The sequence below is a fragment of the Musca autumnalis genome, unplaced genomic scaffold (assembly GCF_047663935.1).
Source record: "Musca autumnalis isolate F117 unplaced genomic scaffold, ASM4766393v1 scaffold_3, whole genome shotgun sequence".
NCBI classification, from domain to species: Eukaryota; Metazoa; Arthropoda; class Insecta; order Diptera; family Muscidae; genus Musca; species Musca autumnalis.
In genome coordinates this window covers 13,991,395-14,016,388 of record NW_027411866.1, presented here as the reverse complement: position 1 = coordinate 14,016,388, position 24,994 = coordinate 13,991,395, and the positions used below count along the sequence as shown (strand labels likewise).

General features: G+C 32.5%; 2 protein-coding genes across 2 annotated transcripts in view; one reads left to right on the top strand and one right to left on the bottom strand.

Moving 5' to 3' along the window:
* The window catches only part of boi (brother of ihog), a 265,331-nt gene that overhangs the window by 41,444 nt on the left and 198,893 nt on the right, over positions 1-24,994 (top strand). Inside the window, exon 2 of the mRNA XM_073971995.1 lies at positions 3,584-3,611. The gene's annotated coding sequence lies outside the window, so the exon portion shown is untranslated. The remainder of the gene's footprint in view (positions 1-3,583; positions 3,612-24,994) is intronic.
* LOC141397046 (uncharacterized) lies at positions 11,852-13,672 on the bottom strand. Its single transcript, XM_073972865.1, has one exon. It carries the CDS (start codon positions 13,220-13,222, stop codon positions 11,852-11,854), a length of 1,371 nt encoding a protein of 456 aa, XP_073828966.1. The 5' UTR covers positions 13,223-13,672.

The window sequence follows — 24,994 nt, the reverse complement described above, 5'->3', positions numbered from 1 at the left end:
TTAATTTCAAATAAACTTTTTTTTTTAAATCCATGATTATGGTTTAAAAAATATTTTTAAAATAATAATCGTTGGACTATGGTTTGAAAATATTAAAAAAATCGTGGTATTATGGTGTGAAAAATATTTAAAAAATCCACGTTTATGGTTTGAGAAATATTTTTTTTTTAAAATCCACGTTTATGGTTCGAAAAATATTTTTTTAAAAAAATCCACGTTTATGGTTTGAAAAATACTTTTTTTAAAAATCCACGTTTATGGTTTGAGAAATATATTTTTTTAAAAATCCACGATTATGGATTGAAAAATACTTTTTTTTTAAATTCACGTTTATGGGTTGAAAAATATTTTTTTTATAAAATCAACGTTTATGCTTTAGAAATTATTATTTTTTAAATCCACGTTCATGGTCTGAAGAATGTTTTTTTAAACAATCCACTTTATGGTTTGAAAAATGTTTTAAAAATCTACGATTATGGTTTGAAAAATATTTTTAAAATCTACGATTATGGTTTGAAATATATTAAAAAATCCACGATTATGGTTTAAAAATATTTAAAAAACAAACACAGTTTGAAAAATATTTAAAAAATTCACCATTATGGTTGGAAAAATATTTTTAAAAAATCAACGATTTCGATTCGAAAAATATTAAAAAAATCCACGATTATGGTTCGAAAAATATTAAAAAAATCCACGATTATGGTTTGACAAATATTTAAAAAATCTACGATTATGTTTTTGAAAAATATTTTAAAAGACGTCAACGATTATGGTTTTAAAATATAGTTTTAAAAAATAAACGGTTATGGTTTGAAAAATATTTTTGAAAAAATCCACAATTATGAGTTCAAAAATATTTTTAAAAAATATTTTTTTTAAACCACGATTATGATTTAAAAAATATTAAAAAAAATGCACGGTTATGAGTTCAAAAATATTCAAAAAATATCCACGATTATAAGTTGAAAAATATTTAAAACAAACCATTATTGGTTGCAAAATATTTAAAAAAAATATCAACCATTATGGTTTGAATAATATTTTTAAAAAATATCCAACTCTATGGTTTGCAAAATATTTTTAAAAAAATCCACGATTTTGGTTTGAAAAATATTTAAAAAAAATCCAAGAACATGGGCTGAAAAATATTTTTAAAAAATTCACGAAAAATATTTCAAAAAACTTCACAAAAAATATTTTCAAAAGAAGTCACGAAAAATATTTTTAAACCAGTCACGAAAAATATTTTTAAAAATGTCATTAAAATATTTCTGAAATAATTCACAAATAAGGTTTGAAAAATATTTTTAAAAAAATTCACGTTTATAGAGCTTCAAAAATATTTTTAACAAAAATATTTTTAAATAATTGCAGTTTATGGAAAAAAATTCACGAAAAATATTTCTAAAAAAACTCACAAAAAACATTTTCAAAAGAATTCACTAAAAATATTTTTAAAACAGTTACGAAAAATTTTTTTAATAAAGTCATAAAAAATATTTCTAAAAAAAAATAAAAAATGAGGTTTGAAAAATATTTTAACAAAAATCCACTTCTATAGAGCTTCAAAAATAATTTTAACAAAATATTCCAAAAAAAAAAATTGCTTCAAAAATATTTTTAAAGACATCGACAATTATGGGTTTACAAATATTTTTAGAAACATTCACAATTATGGGTTAAAAAATATTTTTTTTAAAAAACCACTCATAATCGTACCCAGCAAAAATCCTCATTACAAACCTCCTTTCCCACCTATTATTTTAACAATGGCATGTCGCGCGATAATCCGGTTATTTTGTAACCACTGAAATAAGTAGTCAGAATCTACTCAATATATAGTTATTTCAGTGGTTCCGAAATAATATTTCGCGCGACATGCCCTTGTTAAAATAATGGGTGGGAAAGGAGGTTTGTAATGAGGATTTTTGCTGGGTACGATTATGAGTTGAAAAATATTTAAAAACCACGATTATGGTTTGAAAAACAAAAAATATCCATTTCAAAAATAATTTTTAAAAAATCCATAATTATGGGCTGCAAAACACTTTGAAAAAAAAAAAATAACGAAAAATATTTCCAAATAAATTCAAGAAAAAATATTTCTAAAAAAAAAATCACGAAAAATATTTTGAAAATAATTCACGAAAAATATTTTTAAAAAAAGTCACAAAAAGTTTCAAAAAATATTTTTAGGAAAATCCACGTTTATGGAGTTTAAAGAAATATTTTTAAAAATCCAGCTTCAAAAAATATTTTTGGTGTTGATAATTCTTTAAAATTTTTTTTCGTAAAGTCCACGTTAATGGAGTTTCGAAACATATTTTAGTAAAATTCACGTTTATGGAGTTTCAAAAAATATTTTTAATAAAATCCACGTTTATGAAGTTTCAAAAAATATTTTTGGTAAAATCTACGTTTATGGAGTTCCAATAATAATTCTTTAAAAAATGTGTTAAGTAAAATCCACGTTTATGCAGTTTAAAAAAATATTTTTAGCAAAATCCAAGTTTATGTCGTTTAAAAAAATATTTTTAGTAAAATCCACGTTTATGCAGTTTCAAAAAATATTTTTAAGAAAATCCACTTTTTCAAAAAATATTTTTCATAAAATTCACGTTTATGGAGTTAAAAAAAATATTTTTAAAAATCAACGTTTATGGAGCTTCAAAAATATTTTTGGTGCTGATAATACTTTAAAAATATTTTTAGTAAAATCCAAGTTTATGGCGTTTCAAAAAATATTCTTGGTGCAGATAATTATTTAAAAAATATTTTTAGTAAAATCCATGTTTATGGAAATTTCAAAAAATATTTTTATTAAAATCCATGTTTATGGAGTTTCAACAAATATTTTTAATAAACTCCACGTTTATAGAGTTTCAAAAAATAGTTTTAAATATTTTTGGTGCTGATAATTCTTTAAAAATATTCTTAGGAAATTCCACGCTTATGGAATTTCAAAAATTATTTGTAAAAAATCCGCATTTATGGAGCTCCAAAAATATTTTTAAAAAATCCACGTTTACGGAGCTTCTTTAAAAAATATTTCTAAAAAAATCAACGCTGTGTTGCTGATATTTGTTTAAAAATATTTAACAAAAAATCCAAGTTTTTGGATCTGATAATTCATCAAAAATATTTTTTATGTAACTGATATTTCATCAAAGAATATTTAAAAAATCCAAGTTTATGGAGCTGATAATTCTAGAAAAATATTTTTAAAAAATCCTCGTTTATGTGCATGGCATGATCAATCTGTAATTAATGTTTAAACCCCACCTTTATGATCTTCATTGTGTTGAATCGTAAAATTAATGTACTTTTAAAGTGTCTAGTGGTTCTGATCTTTGCTAAATATTGTAGATTTTATTTAAAAGGTGGCGTGTCCGATTATGCATAGATTAATACAATATACATGTTATTTGGGGATTGTTTTACAAGAGCACCATGTTAGAAGATATTCTTTAAAGGTCCCAGATAAATCTTCAATGAATATTTTTCTTCCTAATATGATTTAAACATATCTATATTTGAATCTAATTTCGGCACATTTTTAATGGTTTCTTTTTTCTTGCAGATTTTGGATTTCCCATATCCTAGTGAAGGTAAGTTAAGACCACAAATAATACGATAAAACCACAAGTGACTCGACAATGACTTGGTAAGAGCTCTTAAAAGATAAAAATGGACGGACATTACCCTGTAAGAGTTCTTAAAGAGTAATAAGCATTACGATCAATACTCTGTAAGAGCTAAAAATCAGCGATCCCTCCACTCTGAAGGTGTATTAACACGTAAAAACGCGCAATTACGAATCTGAAAAGTTCTTAAAAAATAAAGAAGCACGGTGTAAGAAATTACAGATTTTCTTCATAAGATAATCAAAGATCATGGCTTACTAAATCTTTGGTCTCTCGGAATCAATTCATTTTTGTAGTCGGTAGAGGTTGGGTTCTTTGCTAAATGCTGTATCGCCACTTTTATCCGGTAGGTGGCGTGTTTAGGAGTCCGTTATTGATGATGCCCACAAATGACGCTGATTATAAAATATTCTTAAATATCAACGATAATTGGTCCAAAATCAAAATTTAAAATATTCTTAAAAAATAATGGATTATGAATTATGGATTTATTATCACGGCCCTATTGTAATTTAAAAATTTTTAAAAGTCCGCGACTATAAGCTTGAGATACCTTTAAAATTCCCAAACGTGTCTCTGCTGTGTCATCAGTCTAAAACAGTTTTCCAAGAGATAGACAAGTCCCAAACAAAATAGCCCTGCTACGCCAATGATCTTCCCATCTCTAAACATTTTGTAAGCTAATTTAAATATCTCATAAGCTGTCATAACTTGAGACTTAAACGCTATTCTTCTTTGGCAATTTGTCTAAGATTATAAATAAGATTAGCATCAAAGATAATCCTCACTATTTAACAGCCAAAACAATGAATGATCTACTGGCCATTGTTGGGCTAATCTTTATGGTGGTAAAGGGAATTATTGATTTAACAAAACCTTCGGAATGAAGTGACAAATGTTTGGCAAGCAGCTAACGATTCTTATGAAACAACTTCCCAAAAATTGGTCTCTAAACAAAGTCAAACTAATTAAGTTTCGTGATAAGGCCCATTGGCAGCTTGTGAGAAGACAATGAAAAAAACAAAAACTGTAGCACATTAGAGGTCTTATTTTGGCATACACAGCATCTAGAGCCAAGGAATTTAAAATTTCATTCACAAAAAAAGAGAAACAAAAACCACAGACAGGCCTTTGGCCATTCATTCAGAAACCGACACGCACAGGAAGTAAATAATTTGTGGCATGAAACCCAAAAATGTTTGGTTGTTGGTTTGAGTTTTTTGGAAACAAATGTTTTGGAGCCTCCTCACAAAAGGCGTAAAGTAATAATTTGAAAACTTGAGAGGCAACATTTGAACATTGGACATTAGAAAAATATACGCCCTAATAAAAAGCAACAACAACATTGAACAAAGTTTTTTTTGTGAAGAAAAAAGGCGGCTAATCATTTAAACTCAAATAACCAAAAACTCAAAATCAAATAACCCCAAATAACGAAATGACCATTGAGGAATTCTTTGCGTCGTTTGTTGTTCCGTTTAAGACGTAAGGGTTATAACCGCTTCCCATCAATTATTTCCCACTTAATATTAGATTTCATTAGCTTGTGAAATAGCCACGAAATTGTTGAATTTGTTATTCAACCAAAAGGCATTTGCAGCTGTCATGTGTTTTTTCTTTAACTGAGCTTTCCTTTTAATTAACCCAATTTTGAAAGGAGATTCGGTTTTTTCTTATTAATTAAAGGGTGATATGTTTGGAAATCTTCTTAAACCTAATTAAATATATTTACAGTTTCCCACTCATTGAGGTAATTAGTAATTCTTAGCATTCTTTCTTCCAAAAAGGGTCTATAGAAGAACCCTTTCTTATAGAAAATATTTATTGAAAGACCCTTTCCTATAGACAGGATCTATAGAAGAATCCTTTCTTATAGAAAGGATCTATGGAAGAACCCTTTCTTATAGAAAGGGACTATAGAATCACCCTTTCTTATAGAAAGGGACTATAGAATCACCCTTTCTTATAGAAAGGGTCTATAGAAGCACCCTTTATTATAAAAAGGGTCTATAAAAGTACCCTTTCTTATAGAAAAGGTCTATAGAAATACCCTTTCTTATAGAAAGGGCCTATAGGAGCACCCTTTCTTAAATAAAGGGCCAATAGAAGCACCTTTCATTCAGAAAGGGTTTAAAGAAGCACCCTTCCCTTTCCCTTTTTAGAGAAAGGGTCTAAAGCAGTACCCTTTCATATAGAAAGGGTCTTCAGCAGCTCCCTTTCTTATAGAAAGGGTCTATAAGACCCTGAGACCATTTTTTCAAAGAGGGTCTATAGAAGCACCCTTTGTTCAGAAAAGGTCTATCAAAGAACCTTTCTTTCAGGAAGGGTCTATCGAAGCTCCCTTTCTTTCGGAAAGGGTCTTTAGAATCACACTTTCTTTCGAAAAGGGTCCGTCAGAGCACACTTTCTTTTAGAAAGAGTCTATCGAAGCCCACTTTCTTTCGGAAAGGGTCTATAGAAGCACCCTTTTTTTCGGAAAGGGTCTATAGAAGCACCCTTTCTTTCGGAAAGGGTCTATAGAAGCAACCTTTCTTTCGGAAAGGGTCTATAGAAGCACCCTTTCTTTCGTTAAGGGTCTATAGAAGCACCCTTTCTTTCGGAAAGGGTTTAGAGAAACACCCGTTCTTTCAGAGAAGCACCCTTTCTTTCGTTAAGGGTCTACAGAAGCACCCTTTCTTTCGGAAAGGAATTATAGAAACACCCTTTCTTTCGGAGGGTCTATAGAAGCAACCTTTCTTTCTGAAAGGATCTACCGAAGCACACTTTTTATAAAAAAGGCTCTATTTTTATAGACCCTTTCTTTCAGAGGGTCTATATAAACCCCTTTTTTCAGAGAGGGTCTATCGAAGCACCCTTTCTTTCAGAAAAGGGGTATCGAAGCACCCTTTCCTTCAGAAAAGGGGTATCGAAGCACCCTTTCCTTCAGAAAAGGGGTATCGAAGCACCCTTTTTTCAGAGAGGGTCTATCGAAGCACCCTTTCTTTCAGAAAAGGTCTATCGAAGCACCCTTTCTTTCAGAAAAGGTCTATCGAAGCACCCTTTCTTTCAGAAAAGGTCTATCGAAGCACCCTTTCTTTCAAAAAAAGGCTATCGAAGCACCCTTTTTTCTGAGAGGGCCTATCGAAGCACCCTTTCTTTCAGAAAAGGTCTATCGAAGCATCCTTTCTTTCAGAGGGGGGTCTATAGAAGCACCATTTCTTTCAGAGGGGGGTCTATAGAAGCACCATTTCTTTCAGAGGGGGTCTATAGAAGCACCATTTCTTTCAGAGGGGGTCTATAGAAGCACCATTTCTTTCAGAAGGGGTCTATAGATGCACCCTTTCTTTTAGAAAGGTTCTATAGAAGCACCCTTTCTTTTAGAAAGGGTCTATAGAAGCACCCTTTCTTTCGGAAAGAGTCTATAGGAGCAACCTTTCTTTCGGAAAGAGTCTATAGAAGCAACCTTTCTTTCGGAAAGGGTCTATAGAAGCAACCTTTCTTTCGGAAAGGGTCTATAGAAGCACCCTTTCTTTCGGAAAGGGTCTATAGAAGCACCCTTTCTTTCGGAAAGGGTCCATAGAAGCACCCTTTCTTTCGGAAAGGGTCCATAGAAGCACCCTTTCTTTCGGAAAGGGTCTACCAAAGCACCCATTCTTTCAAAAAGGGTCTATAGAAGCACCCTTTCTTTCGCAAAGGGTCTTTAGAAGCACCTTTTCTTTCAGGGGGTCTATAGAAGTACCCTTTCTGTCGGAAAGGGTCTATAGAAGCACCCTTTCTTTCGCAAAGGGTCTTTAGAAGCACCCTTTCTTATAGAAAGGGTCTAAAGCAGCAACCTTTCTTATAAAAAGCAAGCACCCTTTCAAAGCACCCTTTCTTTTGGAAAGGGTCTATAGAAACATTTTTTTTTTTCAAAAAGGGTCTATAGAAGCACCCTTTGTTCAGAAAGGGTCTACCAAAGAACCTTTCCTTCAGAAAGGGTCTATCGAAGCACCCTCTCTTTCAGAAAGGGTCTATCGAAGCACCGTCTCTTTCAGAAAGGGTCTATCGAAGCACCCTCTCTTTCTTTCAGAGGGTCTATAGAAGCACTCTTTCTTTCAGAAAGGGTTTATAGAAGCACCCTTTCTTGCAGAGGGTCTATAGAAGCACCCTTTCTTTAAGAAACGGTCTATAGAAGCACGCTTTCTGCAGAAACGGCCTATAGAAGCACCGTTTCTTTTAGAAAGGGTCTATAGAAGCACCCATTCTTTGAGAAATTGTCTGTCGAAACACCTTTTCTTTCAGAAAGGGTCTATAGAAGCACTTTTTTCCATTAAAGGTCTATAGAACCACCCATTCTTTCATTACGGGTCTATGGAAACACTACTTCTTTCATGAAGTCTTTGAGGAAGTTGCACTATACCACAAAATAAAATCCAATTTCTCTCCTCTTTATTTCCTCCTCTCCTAGAATTTTCAATACATTTTCAATAATTTAATTGAGAATACAATAAAGTCCAATTAAAATGTATGTTTTCTCAAATTCGACTAATGCAGTTTTTATTACTTCGGTTTCGAATTTTCATGAGAAACACAATTGATGAACTGAATTGGCTGCGGCGGTAGACTCCATTAAAAGTGAAGTGCAACGAACTGAGAAAATAAGAAAACAACTCATAGAAAATCCCTAAAAAAAAACGAAATAAAAATTGGGTTACAAACATAAATTAAAGATATTGCCGCAGTAATTCAGTTGCCGGAATGAGGTTTTGTCTAGCTGCCTAACTCTTTAATGAATGCTTCATTGCAATGTGCAACAAAGCGTTTTATGTGAACAAATTAACAAACTTTTTTTCTTGGGGGAGGGGAAATTAAATAAATAAAAATGTTTTTGTTTAGTTTTTTTGGTCAAGCGACAATGATCTCTCACACCCTCCCATTGAAAACTCGACTTAATCGATTTTCAATTGCTCAATGAATTCTAAAACTTATTGTTCCCCCAAAACTACAATACGGTATTCATGTGTCTCTTGAATTGGGCGACCGCTACTCTCGCTCCCTCTCTAATTGAATTAAATTGTATTGTTTTGTTTGTTAACTGAAGTGTTAGACGACACATGTCATTTGAAATGTTTTTTTATTACAAAAATTTGGATCCCCACCATTTATGGGGTTTGCACGGTTTGACGGGTGGGTGTGTTAATGAAAACCTTGGGGAAAATTTAATTGATTATGATCCATTGGAAACGAGCGATTTATTTCAAAGTCAAGTCACCATTTTATACTTTCAGACTTATGGCTTCAGAGGGTATGAAATCGTAGTGCAGGCTGAGTGTTCTTGAAAAATATTCTTTAAAAAATCCAAGTTTATTAGGCTGAGGGTCATTGAAAAATACTCTTTAGAAAATCCACGTCTATTAGGCTAAGGGTCCTTGAAAAATATTCTTTAAAAAATCCAATTTTATTAGGCAGAGGGTGGTTGAAAAATATTCCACTTTTATTCGGCAGAGGGTAGTTGAAAAATATTCTTTAAAAAATTCACGTCTATTAGGGTGAGGGTGGTTAAAAATATTTTTTAAAAATTCCACCTTTATTAGGCTGAGGGTGGTCGAAAAATATTCTTAACAAAATTCACGTTTATTAGGCTGAGGGTGGTGGTAAAATATTATTTAAAAAGACCTGAGGTCTTCTTCTATAAAGTAGAAGACCTGAGGCCTTCGTCTATAAAGTAGAAGACCTGAGGTCTTCTTCTATAAAGTAGAAGGCCTGAGGTCTTCTTCTATAAAGTAGAAGGCCTGAGGTCTTCCTCTATAAAGTAGAAGACCTCAGGTCTTCTTCTATACAGTAGAAGATCTGAGGTCTTCTTCTATACAGTAGAAGATCTGAGGTCTTCTTCTATACAGTAGAAGACCTGAGGTCTTCTTCTATACAGTAGAAGACCTGAGGTCTTCTTCTATACAGTAGAAGACCTGAGGCCTTCTTCTATACAGTAGAAGACCTGAGGTCTTCTTCTATACAGTAGAAGACCTGAGGTCTTCTTCTATACAGTAAAAGACCTGAGGTCTTCTTCTATACAGTAGAAGACCTGAGGTCTTCTTCTATACTGTAGAAGACCTGAGGTCTTCTTCTATACAGTAGAAGACCTGAGGTCTTCTTCTATACAGTAGAAGACCTGAGGTCTTCTTCTATACAGTAGAAGACCTGAGGTCTTCTTCTATACAGTAGAAGACCTGAGGTCTTCTTCTATACAGTAGAAGACCTGAGGTCTTCTTCTATACAGTAGAAGACCTGAGGTCTTCTTCTATACAGTAGAAGACCTGAGGTCTTCTTCGATACAGTAGAAGACCAGAGGTCTTCTTCTGTACAGTAGGTCTTCTTCTATACAGTAGAAGACCTGAGGTCTTCTTCTATACAGTAGAAGACCTGAGGCCTTCTTCTATACAGTAGAAGACCTGAGGTCTTCTTCTTCTTTTTCAGAAAGGGTCTATCGAAGCATTCTTTCTTTCACAGAGACTATAAGAAGCACCCTTTCTTTCTGAAAGGGTCTATCGAAGCACCGTTTCTTTCAGAAAGGGTCTATCGAAGCACCCTTTCTTTCTGAAAGGGTCTATCGAAGCACCCTTTCTCTCAGAAGGGGTTTATAGAAGCACCCTTTCTTGCAGAAGGGGTCTATAGAAGCACCCTTTCTTGCAGAAGGGGTCTATAGAAGCACTATTTCTTTCAGAAGGGGCCTATAGAAGCACCCTTTCTTTCAGAAAGGGTCCATCAAAGCACCCTTTCTTTCTGAAAGGGTCTATCGAAGCACCCTTTCTCTCAGAAGGGGTTTATAGAAGCACCCTTTCTTGCAGAAGGGGTCTATAGAAGCACTATTTCTTTCAGAAGGGGCCTATAGAAGCACCCTTTCTTTCAGATGGGGTCTATAGAAGCACCCTTTCTTTCAGAAGGGGTCTATAGAAGCACCCGTTCTTTCAGAAGGGGTCTATAGAAGCACCCTTTCTTTCAGAAGGGTCTATAGAAGCACCCTTTCTTTCAGAAGGGGTCTATAGAACACCTGAGGTATTCTTCTATACAGTAGAAGACCTGAGGTCTTCGTCTGTATAGTAGAAGACCTGAGGTCTTCTTCGATACAGTAGAAGACCTGAGGTCTTCTTCTGTACAGTAGGTGACCTGAGGTCTTCGTCAATACAGTAGAAGTCATGAGGTCTTCTTCTATACAGTAGAAGACCTGAGATCTTATTCTATACTGTAGAAGACCTGAGGTCTTCTTCTATACAGTAGAACCCCTGAGGTCTTCTTCTATACAGTAGAAGACCTGAGGTCTTCTTCTATACAGTAGAAGACCTGAAGTCTTCTTCTATACAGTAAAAGACCTGAGGTCTTCTTCTATACAGTAGAAGACCTGAGGTCTTCTTCTATACAGTAGAAGACCTGAGGTCTTCTTCTATACAGTAGAAGACCTGAGGTCTTCTTCTATACAGTAGAAGACCTGAGGTCTTCTTCGATACAGTAGAAGACCTGAGGTCTTCTTCTATACAGTAGAAGACTTGAGGTCTTCTTCTATACAGTAGAAGACCTGAGACCTTCGTCTATACAGTAGAAGACCTGAGGTCTTCTTCTTCTTTTTCAGAAAGGGTCTATCGAAGCATTCTTTCTTTCACAGAGACTATAAGAAGCACCCTTTCTTTCAGAAAGGGTCCATCAAAGCACCCTTTCTTTCTGAAAGGGTCTATCGAAGCACCCTTTCTCTCAGAAGGGGTTTATAGAAGCACCCTTTCCTGCAGAAGGGGTTTATAGAAGCACCCTTTCCTGCAGAAGGGGTCTATAGAAGCACCATTTCTTTCAGAAGGGGTCTATAGAAGCACCCTTTCTTTCAGAAGGGGTCTATAAAAGCACCCTTTCTTTCAGAAGGGGTCTATAGAAGCACCCGTTCTTTCAGAAGGGGTCTATAGAAGCACCCTTTCTTTCAGAAGGGTCTATAGAAGCACCCTTTCTTTCAGAAGGGGTCTATAGAAACACCTGAGGTATTCTTCTATACCTTAGGTATTTTACTGTTTGGAAGAAGACCTCAGGTCTTCTACTGTATAGAAGACGACCTCAGGTCTTCTACTGTACAGAAGATGACCTCAGGTCTTCTACTTTATAGAAGAAGTCCTCAGGTCTTCTATTGTTTTCAAGGAGAAGACCTCCGGCATTCTACCGCAGGTCTTCTACTGTAGCTCTTAAATATTCAAAATTAATGCATTTTTCAACTATTTTCCATAGTTCTTTATTAAAATTTCCACAATAAAACACACAAAACCCAAAGAATATCCCACCACCAACAATGTCCCAGGCATACGAAAATAATCTAAACTCAATGGTTCCACAGTGTTGTGATCCATGGGAAAATATTTCAAATGGCCAATGCGAATGGCATCATCAAAGGTGTCTTCCAAAATTCGACTAAATACACCACTCTCCAACATAAAGCCCATTAGAGTATTCAACTTATCCTCCAGTGGCCAATTGGTACGCATTGGTATGCCACAATAAACGGGATTAAAGGGATATTCCGTCAATTCCCGCATTCTAGGCTTTTCCATATATAACTGTTGCCGTAAATAAAATAAATTTTTATCATATTGACCGTAATAGGCATAACTGGGGTCCAAATTGCGGCGTTTCTCCAAAAGAAATTCATTGTCCACAATTTCCAGCTGTTGGCCAATTATTGGAGATATTTGGGTATTGCTGAGAAAAATATTTTCATAATCGCTGATTATTATGGAGATGTTGCGGTCATGCAGATCTTGCAGGCTGGAAATGTAGCTATCAAAGAGACGGCTGGACAGCAAACTGGATAGCAGGGACAAATACCAATTGGCCAGGACAAAGCCATACAGGAACATAAATATTTCCAAAAATTTGCGACGCCAACCTTTTATCCTGCTGAGTTGAAAGGGTAAATTTGCCACCGCCATCATGGAATTGAGATAATTTTTTGGAAAACTCCATGACTCCCGTTGGAGCCAATTTATAAGGGATAGCATTAGGCTTACAGAGCATGTTGTCACTTCACTCCATAGCCACACCGCGGGTTTAAAGGGTTTAATGAAATAATAAAAACGATCCATTGGTGTATCATAGGCTACAATCAGATAGCTGTTGGTTACTTCCTCTGGTTTGGTAACAATATAACCCTGACCCATTACCATGACATCGGCACAAACATCTGTGCGATTGCTGTGAATGTAGCGCAGGCATTCCAGCTCATTGTAGTAGTCTTTGTGGGAGAGTATGATATAGTCCAGCGAGGCATTATATTGTTTGGCAAAAATTTCTAAAATTGTGGCATAATAGCCGCTGATATGTAGGCGGGGGCTAGATGTGTTAGACTCAGTGTTCGACCACCATAGCAATGATCTGGGAGGATTATTGCCCAATATAACACGTATTGGAAATCCATGCATATTTTTATTGTTTCTATTAAAATTCAAAAATTCTGCTACAGTTGCTGTTGTAATACTTTTTTCATGGCTGTTGTAATGCTGAAAGGCCATAATATTTTCGTCGGCTGTGAAGAAATTTGTTAAAAATGCTTTGTAGAAACCATTTGAATGGCACCATTGCCACACTGCCATCCATTTGCTGTGAGGCTCCAAATCCTCAGAGGTGACAAAAACCACCAGCTTATAATGTCAGCGTGCCATAGATTCCAGGAGAATTATTAAAACCTCCTCATTCTCCTGAGATTTTATAAAAACCATGGGTAAGAAATTCTGGGAAAAATTATCCATCAAATACCACGAAATATTTTGATTTATTACCACAATGGGTATATCTGAAAACTTTTGTTCTCCTTTGGCCAACCAATCCACCAAATTGCCTTGATTTTCATAATCGTAAATCACCAGTGACTCAATATCCATTTCAGATTTTAGATCCATTAATATACGGAAATTTGTTGTTGGAATTTCCACAGCTGCCAATGAGGCCAAAAATGTTAAAGCCATTGTCCGCCAATGGCTATGTAGATGTCTCAATAGTTCCGCAGCTAATGTGGAGCACTGCAACTTAGTCCGTCCTGCTGTGTGAACTGCTCTTCTAGGCGAAATGTTTAATATTTGCTTAGCTAATTGCTTTTCTATTTGTTTAACAAATTAATTTACTTAACTTGTTGCTGGCATTGTTGTTGTTGCCGTTGCATGTCAAATATAAGTTGTAAATTGTGCCATGTTTCCCAGGAGATTAGATATTAGCTGGAGTAAGGGATGTCAAAATCGCAGTGTCATGTTTTAAGCCAGAAGTTTCTCTAAATATCAGCTGGGAAGACTTGAACAAAATAGTTCGCCTAAAAGTATGCAACACACATGACAAATAACGTTATTGACATAAAACCAAATGTATTAACGAAATTCAGAGAGAGAGAGAGAGTTAGAGGGGGTTTTGGAGAGTCTCAACAGTGTCATGACAGTGGAATACAGTAGATAAAAACTTCAATACGATCCTCGAACAACGTACTTCTTCTGTATTGTAGGTCTTCTACTGTATAGCTTCTGATGAGGCCTAAGGAATAGAAGAGCTGTAGAAAACCTGAGGTTTTCTGATATACAGTAGAGGACTTTAGTTCCTCTTCTAGCCAGGAGTTTCTCTAAATATCAGCTGTGAAGGCTTGAACAAAATAGTTCACCTAAAAGTATGCACCACGCATGACAAATAACGTTATTGTCATAAAACCAAATATATTAACGAAATTCAGAGAAAGAAAGAGAGGGTTTTGGAGAGTCCCAACAGTGTCATGACAGTGGAATACCGTAGATAAAATGTTAAATACGATCCTCGTACAACGTACTTCTTCTGTATTGTATAGAAGACCTCAGGTCTTCTACTGTATAGCATCTGATGAGGTCTTCTTCTGTGAAATAGAAGAGGTGTAGAAGAACTGATATTTTCTGATATACAGTAGAAGGCCTAAGATCGTCTTCTATACAGTAGAATATCTGGCATCTTCTTCCATGAAGTCTCTTCTACAGAAAAAACCTCGTGATTTTTACGACAAGGCCTCTCACTTACCTGGAGTTAATTTATTTAGAGAAATAAGTTTGAGCGCCTAGCAGAGGACCACTTGTACTGCTCAGATAAGACAGAGTGTCCTTCTATGTGAAAACCTCAGGTAATTCTATAAAAAATTCACTAGATTTCCTATTCCAAGACTTAATTACCAATACAAATGACTCTTCACGTGTGTGGTGCATACTTTTAGGCAAACAATTTGTCCTGGCCTTTTAAGATAAGTATACATTGGACTCAAGAAAATGAAGAAATCTATCAATTACTTCGACACATGTCATTGTAGATGTGACTTAATTTCAAAACTTAATTACCACTACAAATGACTCTTCACGTGTGTGGTGTATACTTTTAGGCAAACATTTGGTACTGGCCTTTTAAGATAAGTACACTTTGACCTCTAGAAACATTTGGTACTGACCTTCCAAGAGAAGTATATTTCGACTTCCCGAAAATGAAGATAGCTCGGACAGCTTATGATTTTCTTATGTTTGGGCTTCCAAATACATTGACGCATATCATTGTTGACCTGACCAGGGAAGTTCTCCATCTTAATTGCGTACCCATTACCTGTTGTTTTGTCTGACTTAATTATAGCTGACCCACATAATAATTTGCACTAAACTCCTGAGAATATGACAAATATACCTACTCATAGTGACACACACACACACACAAAACTATAACAACAACACAAGTAAATTAATTTGTTAAACAAATAGAAAAGCAATTAACTAAACAAATATTAAACATTGCGACTAGAGCACTTGAAGGAACGGAAGTGGTTATGGGATGGTGTTCCACATAATTGAAGACTGGGTAAATGGTAATTGGGAGATTCCAAAAAGTTTGTGCCACAAAGAAATATTTAACATTTTATTGGATAATAGTTTTCAATTGGAAAAGGTTTGCTGAATGGAAATGGTTTGCTGAATTCCGTTCTTCAATGGAAAAAGTTCGCTGAATTCATTATTTTAAAGAAAATGTGATTTGTCTATTTCCAATGAAAGCTGAACATACTTTCTCCTAAGATAAAGTTGCTGAATGCACTTTTTTCCGTAGAAAGTGTTTGCTGAATACACTTTTTCAATAGAAAAAGTTGGCTGAATATACTTTTTCAATAGAAAAATTCACTTTTTCTATAGAAAAAGTTTGCTGAATGCAAAAAAGAGTTTGCTGAATGTACTTCTTCTATAGAAAAAGTTTTCCTGGTGAACTTTTTCTATAGAAAAAGTTTGCTGAATGCTCTTTTTCTTTAGAAAAAGTTTGCTGAATGCTCTTTTTCTTTAGAAAAAGTTTGCTGAATGCTTTTTTTCTATAGAAAATGTTAGCTGAATGCACTTTTTTTATCGAAAATGTTAGCTGAATGCACTTTTTCTATAGAAAAAGATTGCTGAAGGCACTTTTCTATAGAAAAAGTTTGCTGAATTCACTTTTTCTATAGAAAAAAGTTTGCTGAACGCTCTTTTTCTATAGAAAAAGTTGGCTGGATGAATGTTTTCTATAGAAACAGAATTAGCTAAATTAATTTTTTATAGAAAAAGTTTGCTGAATTTAATTTTTCTTTGGAAAAAGTTTGCTGAATGCAGTTTTTCTATAAAAATAGTTTGCTGAATGCACTATTTCTATAGAAAAAGTTAGCTGAATACACTTTTTCTATAGAAAAATTAGCTGAATTCAATTTTTCTAGAGAAAAAATTTGCTGAGTGCAGTTTTCCATAGAAAAACTTTGCTGACTAAACTTTTTCTACTGGAAAAGTTAGCTGAATGCACCTTCTCAATAAAAAAAGTTAGCTGAATGCACTTTTTCTATAGAAAAAGTTTGCTGAATGCCCTTTTTCTTTGGAAAAACTTTGCTGAGTACACTTTTTCTATTGGAAATTTTTGCTGAATGCACTTTTTCTTTAGAAAAAGTTTGCTGAATTCACTTTTTTATGAAAAATGTTTGCTGAATGCACTTTTTCTATAGAAAAAGTTTGCTGAATGAATTTTTTCTTTAGAAAAAGTTTGCCGAATGCACTTTTTCTATAGAAAAGGTTAGCTGAGTGTAGTTTTCCATAGAAAAACTTTGCTGAATAAACTTTTTCTACTGAAAAAGTTAGCTGAATGCACCTTCTCAATAAAAAAAGTTAGTTGAATGCAGTGTTTCTATAGAAAAAATTGGCTGAATTAACTTTTTCTTTGGAAAAACTTTGCTGAGTGCACTTTTTCTATGGGACATTTTGGCTGAATGCACTTTTTCTATAGAAAAAGTCAGCTGAGTGCAGTTTTCCATAGAAAAACTTTGCTGAATGCAAAAAAGCTAGTTGAATGCAGTGTTTCTATAGAAAAAATTGGCTGAATTCACTTTTTCTTTGGAAAAACTTTGCTGAGTGCACTTTTTCTATGGGACATTTTTGCTGAATGCACTTTTTCTATAGAAAAAGTTAGCTGAGTGCAGTTTTCCATACAAAAACTTTGTTGTATGCACTTTTTCTACAAAAAAAGTTAGCTGAATGCACTTTTTCTACAAAAAAAGTTAGCTGAATGCACTTTTTCTACAGAAAAAGTTAGCTGAATGCAATTCTTCTATAGAAAAAGTTTACCGAATGCATTTTTTCTATAGCAAAAGTTTGCTAAATTTACATTTTCTAAAGAAAAAGTTTGCTGAATTCACTTTTTCTATAGAGAAAAATTTGCTGAATTCACTTTTTCTTTGGAAAAACTTTGCTGAGTGCACTTTTTCTATGGGACATTTTTGCTGAATGCACTTTTTCTGTAGAAAAATTTTGCTGAATGTAGTTTTTCTATAGAAAACGTTTGCTGAATGCACCTTTTCTATAGAAAAAGTTAGCTGAAAGCATTTTTTCCATGGAAAAAGTTTACCGAATGCATTTTTTCTATAGAAACAGTTAGCTGAGTGCAGTTTTCCATAGAAAAACTTTGCTGAATGCACTTTTTCTACAGAAAAAGTTCGCTGAATGCATTTTTTCTGTAGAAAAAGTTAGCTGAATTCAATTTTTCTATAGAAAAAGATTCCCGAATGCATTTTTTCTAAATAAAAAGTTTGCTGAATGCTCTTTTTCTAAAGAAAAAATTGGCTGAATTCACTTTTTCTGTGGAAAAACTTTCTTGAGTGCACTTTTTCTATGGGACATTTTTGCTGAATGCACTTTTTCCTAGAAAAAGTTTGCTGAATTCACTCTTTTTATGAAAAATGTTTACTGAATGCGCCTTTTTATAGAAGAAGTTAGTTGAATTCACTTTTTCTATAGAAAATTTTTGCTGAATTGAATTTTTATTTTTATTTTAATTTTTAATTTTAATATTTAATTTCAAAATTAGCTGAACATATTATTTTTAAATTAAGTTGCTAAATACAATTTTTCTGAAGAAAAAGTTAGTTGAATACATTTTGTTTCTCTTGAATAAGTTTCCTGAATGCATTTTTTCCATAGAAAAGCTTGCTGAATGCACTTTTTCTACAGAAAAAGTTAGCCGAACGCAATTTTTCTATGGAAAAAGTTTACTGAATTCACTTTTTCTATAGACAAATTTTGCTGAATACACTTTTTTCTCTAGAAAAAATTTGCTGAGTGCACTTTTTTATTGAAAAGTTAGCTGAATGCACTTTTTCAATAGGAAAAGTTTAGCTGAATGCACTTCATCTATAGAAAAACTTTGATGAATGCATATTTTTTCAAGGAAAAATTGGTTGAATGCACTTTTTCTATAGAAAAATTTTGCTGAATTCACTTTTTCCATAGAAAAAGTTTGCTGAATTCACATTTTCTATTTAAAAAATGAGCTGAATTAACTTTTTTATAGTAAAAGTTAGCTGAATACACTTTTTCGATAGAAAAAATTTGTTAACTTTTTCTATAGAAAAAGCTTGCAAAATTCACTTTTGCGAAAGAAGAACTTTGCTGAATGTATGTTTGCCATATTGTTAGCTAAATTTACTTTTTTATAGAAAATGTTTGCTAAATTTACTTTTTGTGCAGAATATGCTTAATGAATGGACTTTTTCTATAGAAAAAGCTTGCCGAAAAAGTTTGCTGAATTCACTTTTCCAATAGAAAAAGTTTGTTGAATGTCAGCTGAATAATAATAATTTCTGTAGGAAATTTAGTTGAATACCGCTTTACTATGGTTACATTCTCTTGACTGCCGTTTTTATTTATGATCTTCTATTTAAATATGTATATTCCAATAGAGATTTTTATCTTGTCGCTCATTCTAATCAAGAAATAACTATTTGAATTGAAAAATAATATGTATTTTCAATTCAACAAAAAATTCTTGTATGATGATCATCAATTTTCATTAAGTTAGCCAGTTGATTGAAGTGCGCTTGGAACAAACATATTCCCCATGCTCAATATATATGCATGCAAGGCATGCATACCGGCCAATCAGCCAACCTGCCCGAATGGCGTCAGAGTGTTAGACGCCGCCGTTGCCGTCAGTTGATACTGGCCGACAATATCAGTACTTGCCACCAGCGATTTTTTGTTTAAATACTAATGTTGTTTTTGTTTGTTTGTTGTTTATGTAGCGATAATGGGTGACAACACAACATGTGACACAGGGTATTGCTACGCTTGCCTGGCATGCATTCTCCCCCACCAGCACCACCAGTGACTGCTGCAGTGCGCTTGACCATTTATGTTAATCGTTATGGAAATTGTTGAACAGTTTACGGCTTGTTTGCTTATTAGAGCTCTTAGTGAAGTAATTTATTGATTAGAAAAAATTAAATGAATTCAATAAAATAAAATCAATTCATGCTTTAATGAAAAAAGTTTAAAATACCGTTAAAATTTAAATGGTTCTGTTAAATTGTAGGTATTTTTTTGGAACATTAAAGATATTTCACCATATTTTCGTTGTTGAAGAAAGATACTGATGGAGTTATAAAGAAGATATAATTAGCCCCCTAGGCCTCTCACAGATTTTAAAACGAGTTTTAATTATACAGATTAGTGGTGGAGTACTAAAATTGTCTTCTGTTCTCCCAAATAAAATATTAAGCCCTGGGTTATTGATATATAATAATTTTGATAGATGAGAAATTAGAAATTAACTAAAGGTCTGTCAGAGTAACAATCTCGAAACTTCTTCTAAAATTAATTCATAGCTTCTATAGGGTTGGGAAAAGATATAAAGATGGACTTATTATAATAAATGGGCCGGTGAATGGAGTTTATGGCAAAGATGTAGGAATGTATCCAATGAATTTATATTTCAAAGAACATCACTGAAACCGAACCTTCCCCTCGTAGCCAGCTTTTGATGTATCATAAATCTTGAAAATCCCATACCTTTTTGTCCATAGTTTTTTTCAACTTCCTTTCATATTAAAATCTACATTCTTGTCCAAGCATATGTAATTATTTCATTATTTATAGGAAGAAAAAGATTTTCCCATTACATACCTCTTCACAAAAAATTAAACAACAACAACAACAAAAATGCAGCTTCGTAGCCTACCCAGCCTATCTATCATCTCATTATATATCCTCCTCTTCCTGTAAAGCATTTTTCGTTCAAATCGAAGTGCAATGGTGATGAAATTGAGAAGTGTTTGCATCACTAAAACCCTATCAACATCTTTCCCCACAACAAAAACAAAACAACAACATTAACCCCTGTTCGGTAAATGGCCCTTTCTTAACGTTTAATTACCATTCGTCGAAGGGTTTTTTCTCGGGTAGAGTGGCTGTAAAAAAAGGTCTATTTCATCTCATTTCATATGCACTGCGCACATCATCTTCATCTCCACTACCTGCATCATTAATCGTTAAAGTACATGCTCTAGTTTTACCCTTCGCTGATGGCTTGCCAGCCATAATGACTGAATGAGTGACTGGCTGGTTGGCTGGCTGGCTGACTGTTATATTAAATGCATGATGGAATGAATGTACGTTGATGCAAAAGGTCGTAGGGGGGAATGCAGGCTCATTAAACGGTTGCTGTTTTGGTAAATTGTGTTGAGATTTGTTTTATTACCTCTCATTGCGTAGACATCAGACACGTAGTAAAGATGCACTTCAACAGCATTAGCTATCGTAATAAGATCTAGATCAGGTAGTAACAATTCGCAGGAAATCGATTTAAATGAAATTCGAGGTTTTTCTAACTAATGGCTTTTAGTAAATATTTTTTGGGAACAAATGGGCATTGACCTTTAAGAAATCAATTCAGCTAAGTTTTTCATTAGAAAAGTTTAAATCGAATAAATGTTTTGTAAAAGGTTAATCAATACAGCTAACTTTTTCTGTAGCAAATGTCAATTCAGCAAACTTTTTCTATAGAAAACGTCAATTCAGCAAAATTATAGAAAAATTCACTTTAGTAAACTTTTTCTGTAGAAAAAAATCAATTCAGCAAACTCTTCCCACGAAAAAGTCAATTAAACAAACTCTTTCTAGGGAAAAAGTCAATTCAGCAAACTTTTTCTATAGAAAAGGTCAATTCAACACACATTTTCTATAGAAAAAGTAAATTCAGCAAACTTTTTCTATGGAAAAAGCAAATTAAGCAAACTTTTTCTATGGGAAAAATCAATTCAGCAAACACTTTTTACAGCAAAAGCAAATTCAGCAAACTTTTGCTATAGAAAAAGTCAATTCAGGAAACTTTTTCTATAGAAAAAAGGCAATTCAGCAAACTTTTTCTATAGAAAAATCAATTCAGCAAACTTTTTCCTATAGAAAAAGTCAATTCAGCAAACTTTTTCTATAGAAAAAGTCAATTCAGCAAACTTTTTCTATAAAGAAATTCAATTCGGCAAACCTTTTCTATAGACGAAGGCAATTCAGCAAACTTTTTCTATAGAAAAAATCAATTCAGCAAATTTTTTCCGTAGAAAAAGTCTATTCAGCTAACATTTTTTGTATAGAATAAGTCAATTCAGCAAACTTTTTCTATAGATAAAGTGAACTAATCAAATCTTTCTATAGAAAAAGTGAATTAAGGATGCTCTTTCTATACAAAAGGTGCATTATTCAATCTTTTTCAACTGAAAAATTAAATTCAGTAAACTTTTTCTATAGAAAAGTCAGTTCAGCAAACTTCTTCTTTAGAAAAAGTCTATTCAGCAAACTTCTTCTTTAGAAAAAGTCAATTAAGCAAATTTTTTCTATAGAAAAAGTAAATTCAGCGAACTATTTCTATAGAAAAAGTCAATCCAGTGATTTCTTTTTATAAAAAAAAAAATCAGCAAACTTTTCCTATAGAAACATCAATTCAGCACATTTTCTTTATAGAAAAGTCCATTTAGCGAAGTTTTTTCATAGTAACTAGTCTATTCAGCAAACTTTAGAAAATTCTTAAAACTTTTTCTATAGAAAAAAAGTCAATTTAGCAAACCTTTTCTATAGAAAAAGTCAATTCAGCAAACTTTTTCTATAAAGAAATTCAATTCGGCAAAACTTTTCTATAGACAAAGGCAATTCAGCAAACTTTTTCTATAGAAAAAAGTGAATTTAGGATGCTCTTTCTATACAAAAGGTGAATTCATCAAACTTTTTCTACTGAAAAAGTAAATTCAGTAAACTTTTTCTATAGAAAAATCAATTCAGCAAACTTCTTCTTTAGAAAAAGTCTATTCAGCAAACTTGTTCTATAGAAATAGTCAATTCAGCAAACTTTTTCTATAGAAAAGGTTTTTTTCTGTAACTAAATTTTTCATAGGAAAAATCAAATCGGCAACATTTTCTGTAAAAAGTCAATTCAGCAAATTTTTTCTATAGCAAAAGTAAATTCAGCGAACAATTTCTATAGAAAAAGTCAATCCAGTGATTTCTTTTTATAGAAAAAAATCAATTCAGCAAACTTTTTCTATAGAAACATCAATTCAGCACATTATCTCTATAGAAAAGTCCATTTAGCGAAGTTTTTCATAGTAACTAGTCTATTCAGCAAACTTTAGAAAATTATATAAACTTTTTCTATAGAAAAAGTCAATTCAGCAATTTTTTTATAGAAAACGTCAATTCAGCTAACTTTTTCTATAGTAAAAGTCAATTCAGTAAACTTTTTCTATAGAAAAAGTCAATTCAGCAAACTCTTTCTATAGAAAAAGTCAATTCAGCAAACTTTTTCTATAGAAAAAGTCAATTCAGAAAACTTTTTCTGTAGAAAAAGTGAATTCAGCAAACTTTTTCTATAAAAAAAGTCAATTCAGCAAACTTTTTCTATAGATAGTCAATTCAGCATTTTTTTCCATAGAAAACGTCAATTCAGCGAACTTTTTCTGTGGAAAAAATCAATTCAGCAATCTGTTTCTATTGAAAAAATCAATTCAGCAAACAGTTTTTTTAAGAAAAGTCAATTTAGCTAACGTTTTCTATGGGAAAGTAAATTCAGCGAACTTGTTCTATAGAAATAGTCAATTCAGCAAACTTTTTCTATGGAAAAACTTTTTTCTGTAGCGAAATTTTTCATAGGAAAAGTCAAATCGGGAACATTTTCTGTAAAAAAGTCAATTCAGCAAATTTTTTCTATAGAAAATGTAAATTCAGCGAACTATTTCTATAGAAAAAGTCAATTCAGTAATTTCTTTTTATAGAAAAAGTCAATTCAGCTAACTTTTTCTGTAGAAACATCAATTCAGCAAATTTTCTCTATAGAAAAGTCAATACAGCGAAGTTTTTTTCATAGTAACTAGTCTATTCAGCAAACTTTTTCTTTAGAAAATTCTATAAACTTTTTCTATTAAAAAAATTAATTTATCAAATGTTTTCTATAGAAAACGTCAATTCAGCTAACTTTTTCTATAAATAAAGTCAATTCAGCAAACTTTTACCATAGAAAAAGTCAATTCAGCACACATTTTCTATAGAAAATCAATTCAGCGACTTTTTTCTATAGAAAATTCAATTCAGCAAACTTTTCCTGTAGAAAAAGTCAATTAAGCAATTTTTTTCTACAGAAAAGAATCAATTCAGCAAATTTTTTCTATAGAAAAAGTCAATTCAGCAATTTTCTTCCATAGCAAATGTCAATTCAGCAAACTTTTTCTGTAGACAATGTCTACTAAGCTAAATTTTGCTATAGAAAAAGTCAATTCAGCATATTTTTTCTTTAGAAAAGGAAAATTCAGCAAGCTGCTTCTATAGAAAAATTCAGTTCAGAAAACTTTTAGTTCACTTTAGAAAAAGTGAAATCAGCTAAATTTTTCTATAGAAAATGTCAAATCAGCGTACTTTTTCTATGGAAAAACTCAATTCAGCAAACACTTTTTACAGCAAAAGCAAATTCAGTTAACTTTTGCTATAGAAAAAGTCAATTCAGCAAATTTTTTTAGTAGAAAAAGTCAATTCAGCAAACTTTTTCTATAGAAAAAACAAATTCAGCAAACTTTTCCAATAGAAAAAACCAATTCAGCAAACTTTTCCAATAGAAAAAATCAATTCAGCAAACTTTTTCTATAGAAAAAGTCAATTCAGCAAACTTTTTCTATAGATAGTCAATTCAGCATTTTTTTCCATAGAAATTCACCAAACTGTAGAAAAAGTCTACTAAGCTAACTTATTCTATAGAAAAAGTCAATTTAGCATATTTTTTCTTTAGAAAAGGTAAATTCAGCAACCTGTTTCTATAGAAAAATTCAGTTCAGAAAACTTTTGCTTTATAAAAAGTGAATTCAGCTAACTTTTTCTATAGAAAAAGATAATTCAGCGAATTTTTTCTATGGAAAATGTCAATTCAGCGAACTTTTTCTATGGAAAAAGTATATTGAGCGAACTTGTTCTATGGAAAAAGACAATTCTGCAAACAGTTTATTTAAGAAAAGTCAATTCAGCTAACGTTTTCTATGGAAAAAGTCGATTCAGCCAACCTGTTATATGAAAAAAGGAAATTCAGCAAACTTTTTCTGTAGAAATAGTCAAGTCAGCAAACTTTTTCTATTGAAAAACGTCAATTCAGCTAATCATTTTAATAGATAAAGTTAATCCAGCGAAATTTTATAATAGAAAAAAGTCACTTTTTCTTAAGAAAAAGTTTGCTGAATTCACTATTTCTATAGAAAGCATTTGCTTAATTCAGCTTTTTCTATTGATATAAATTGCTGAATTCATTTGTTCTATGGAAAAAGTCAATTCAGCACACTGTCCCTGTAGAAAAAGTCAATTCAGCAATATTTTTTTACAGAAAAAATCAATTCAGCAATTGTTTCTATAGAAAAGGTCAATTTAGCAATTTTTTCCATAGAAAACATCCATTCAGCAAACATTTTTTATAGAAAATCAATTCAGCAAACTTTTTCTGTAGAAAAAGTCTACTAAGCTAACTTCTTCTATAGAAAAAGGCAATTCAGCATATTTTTTCTTTCGAAAAGGAAAATTCAGCAAGCT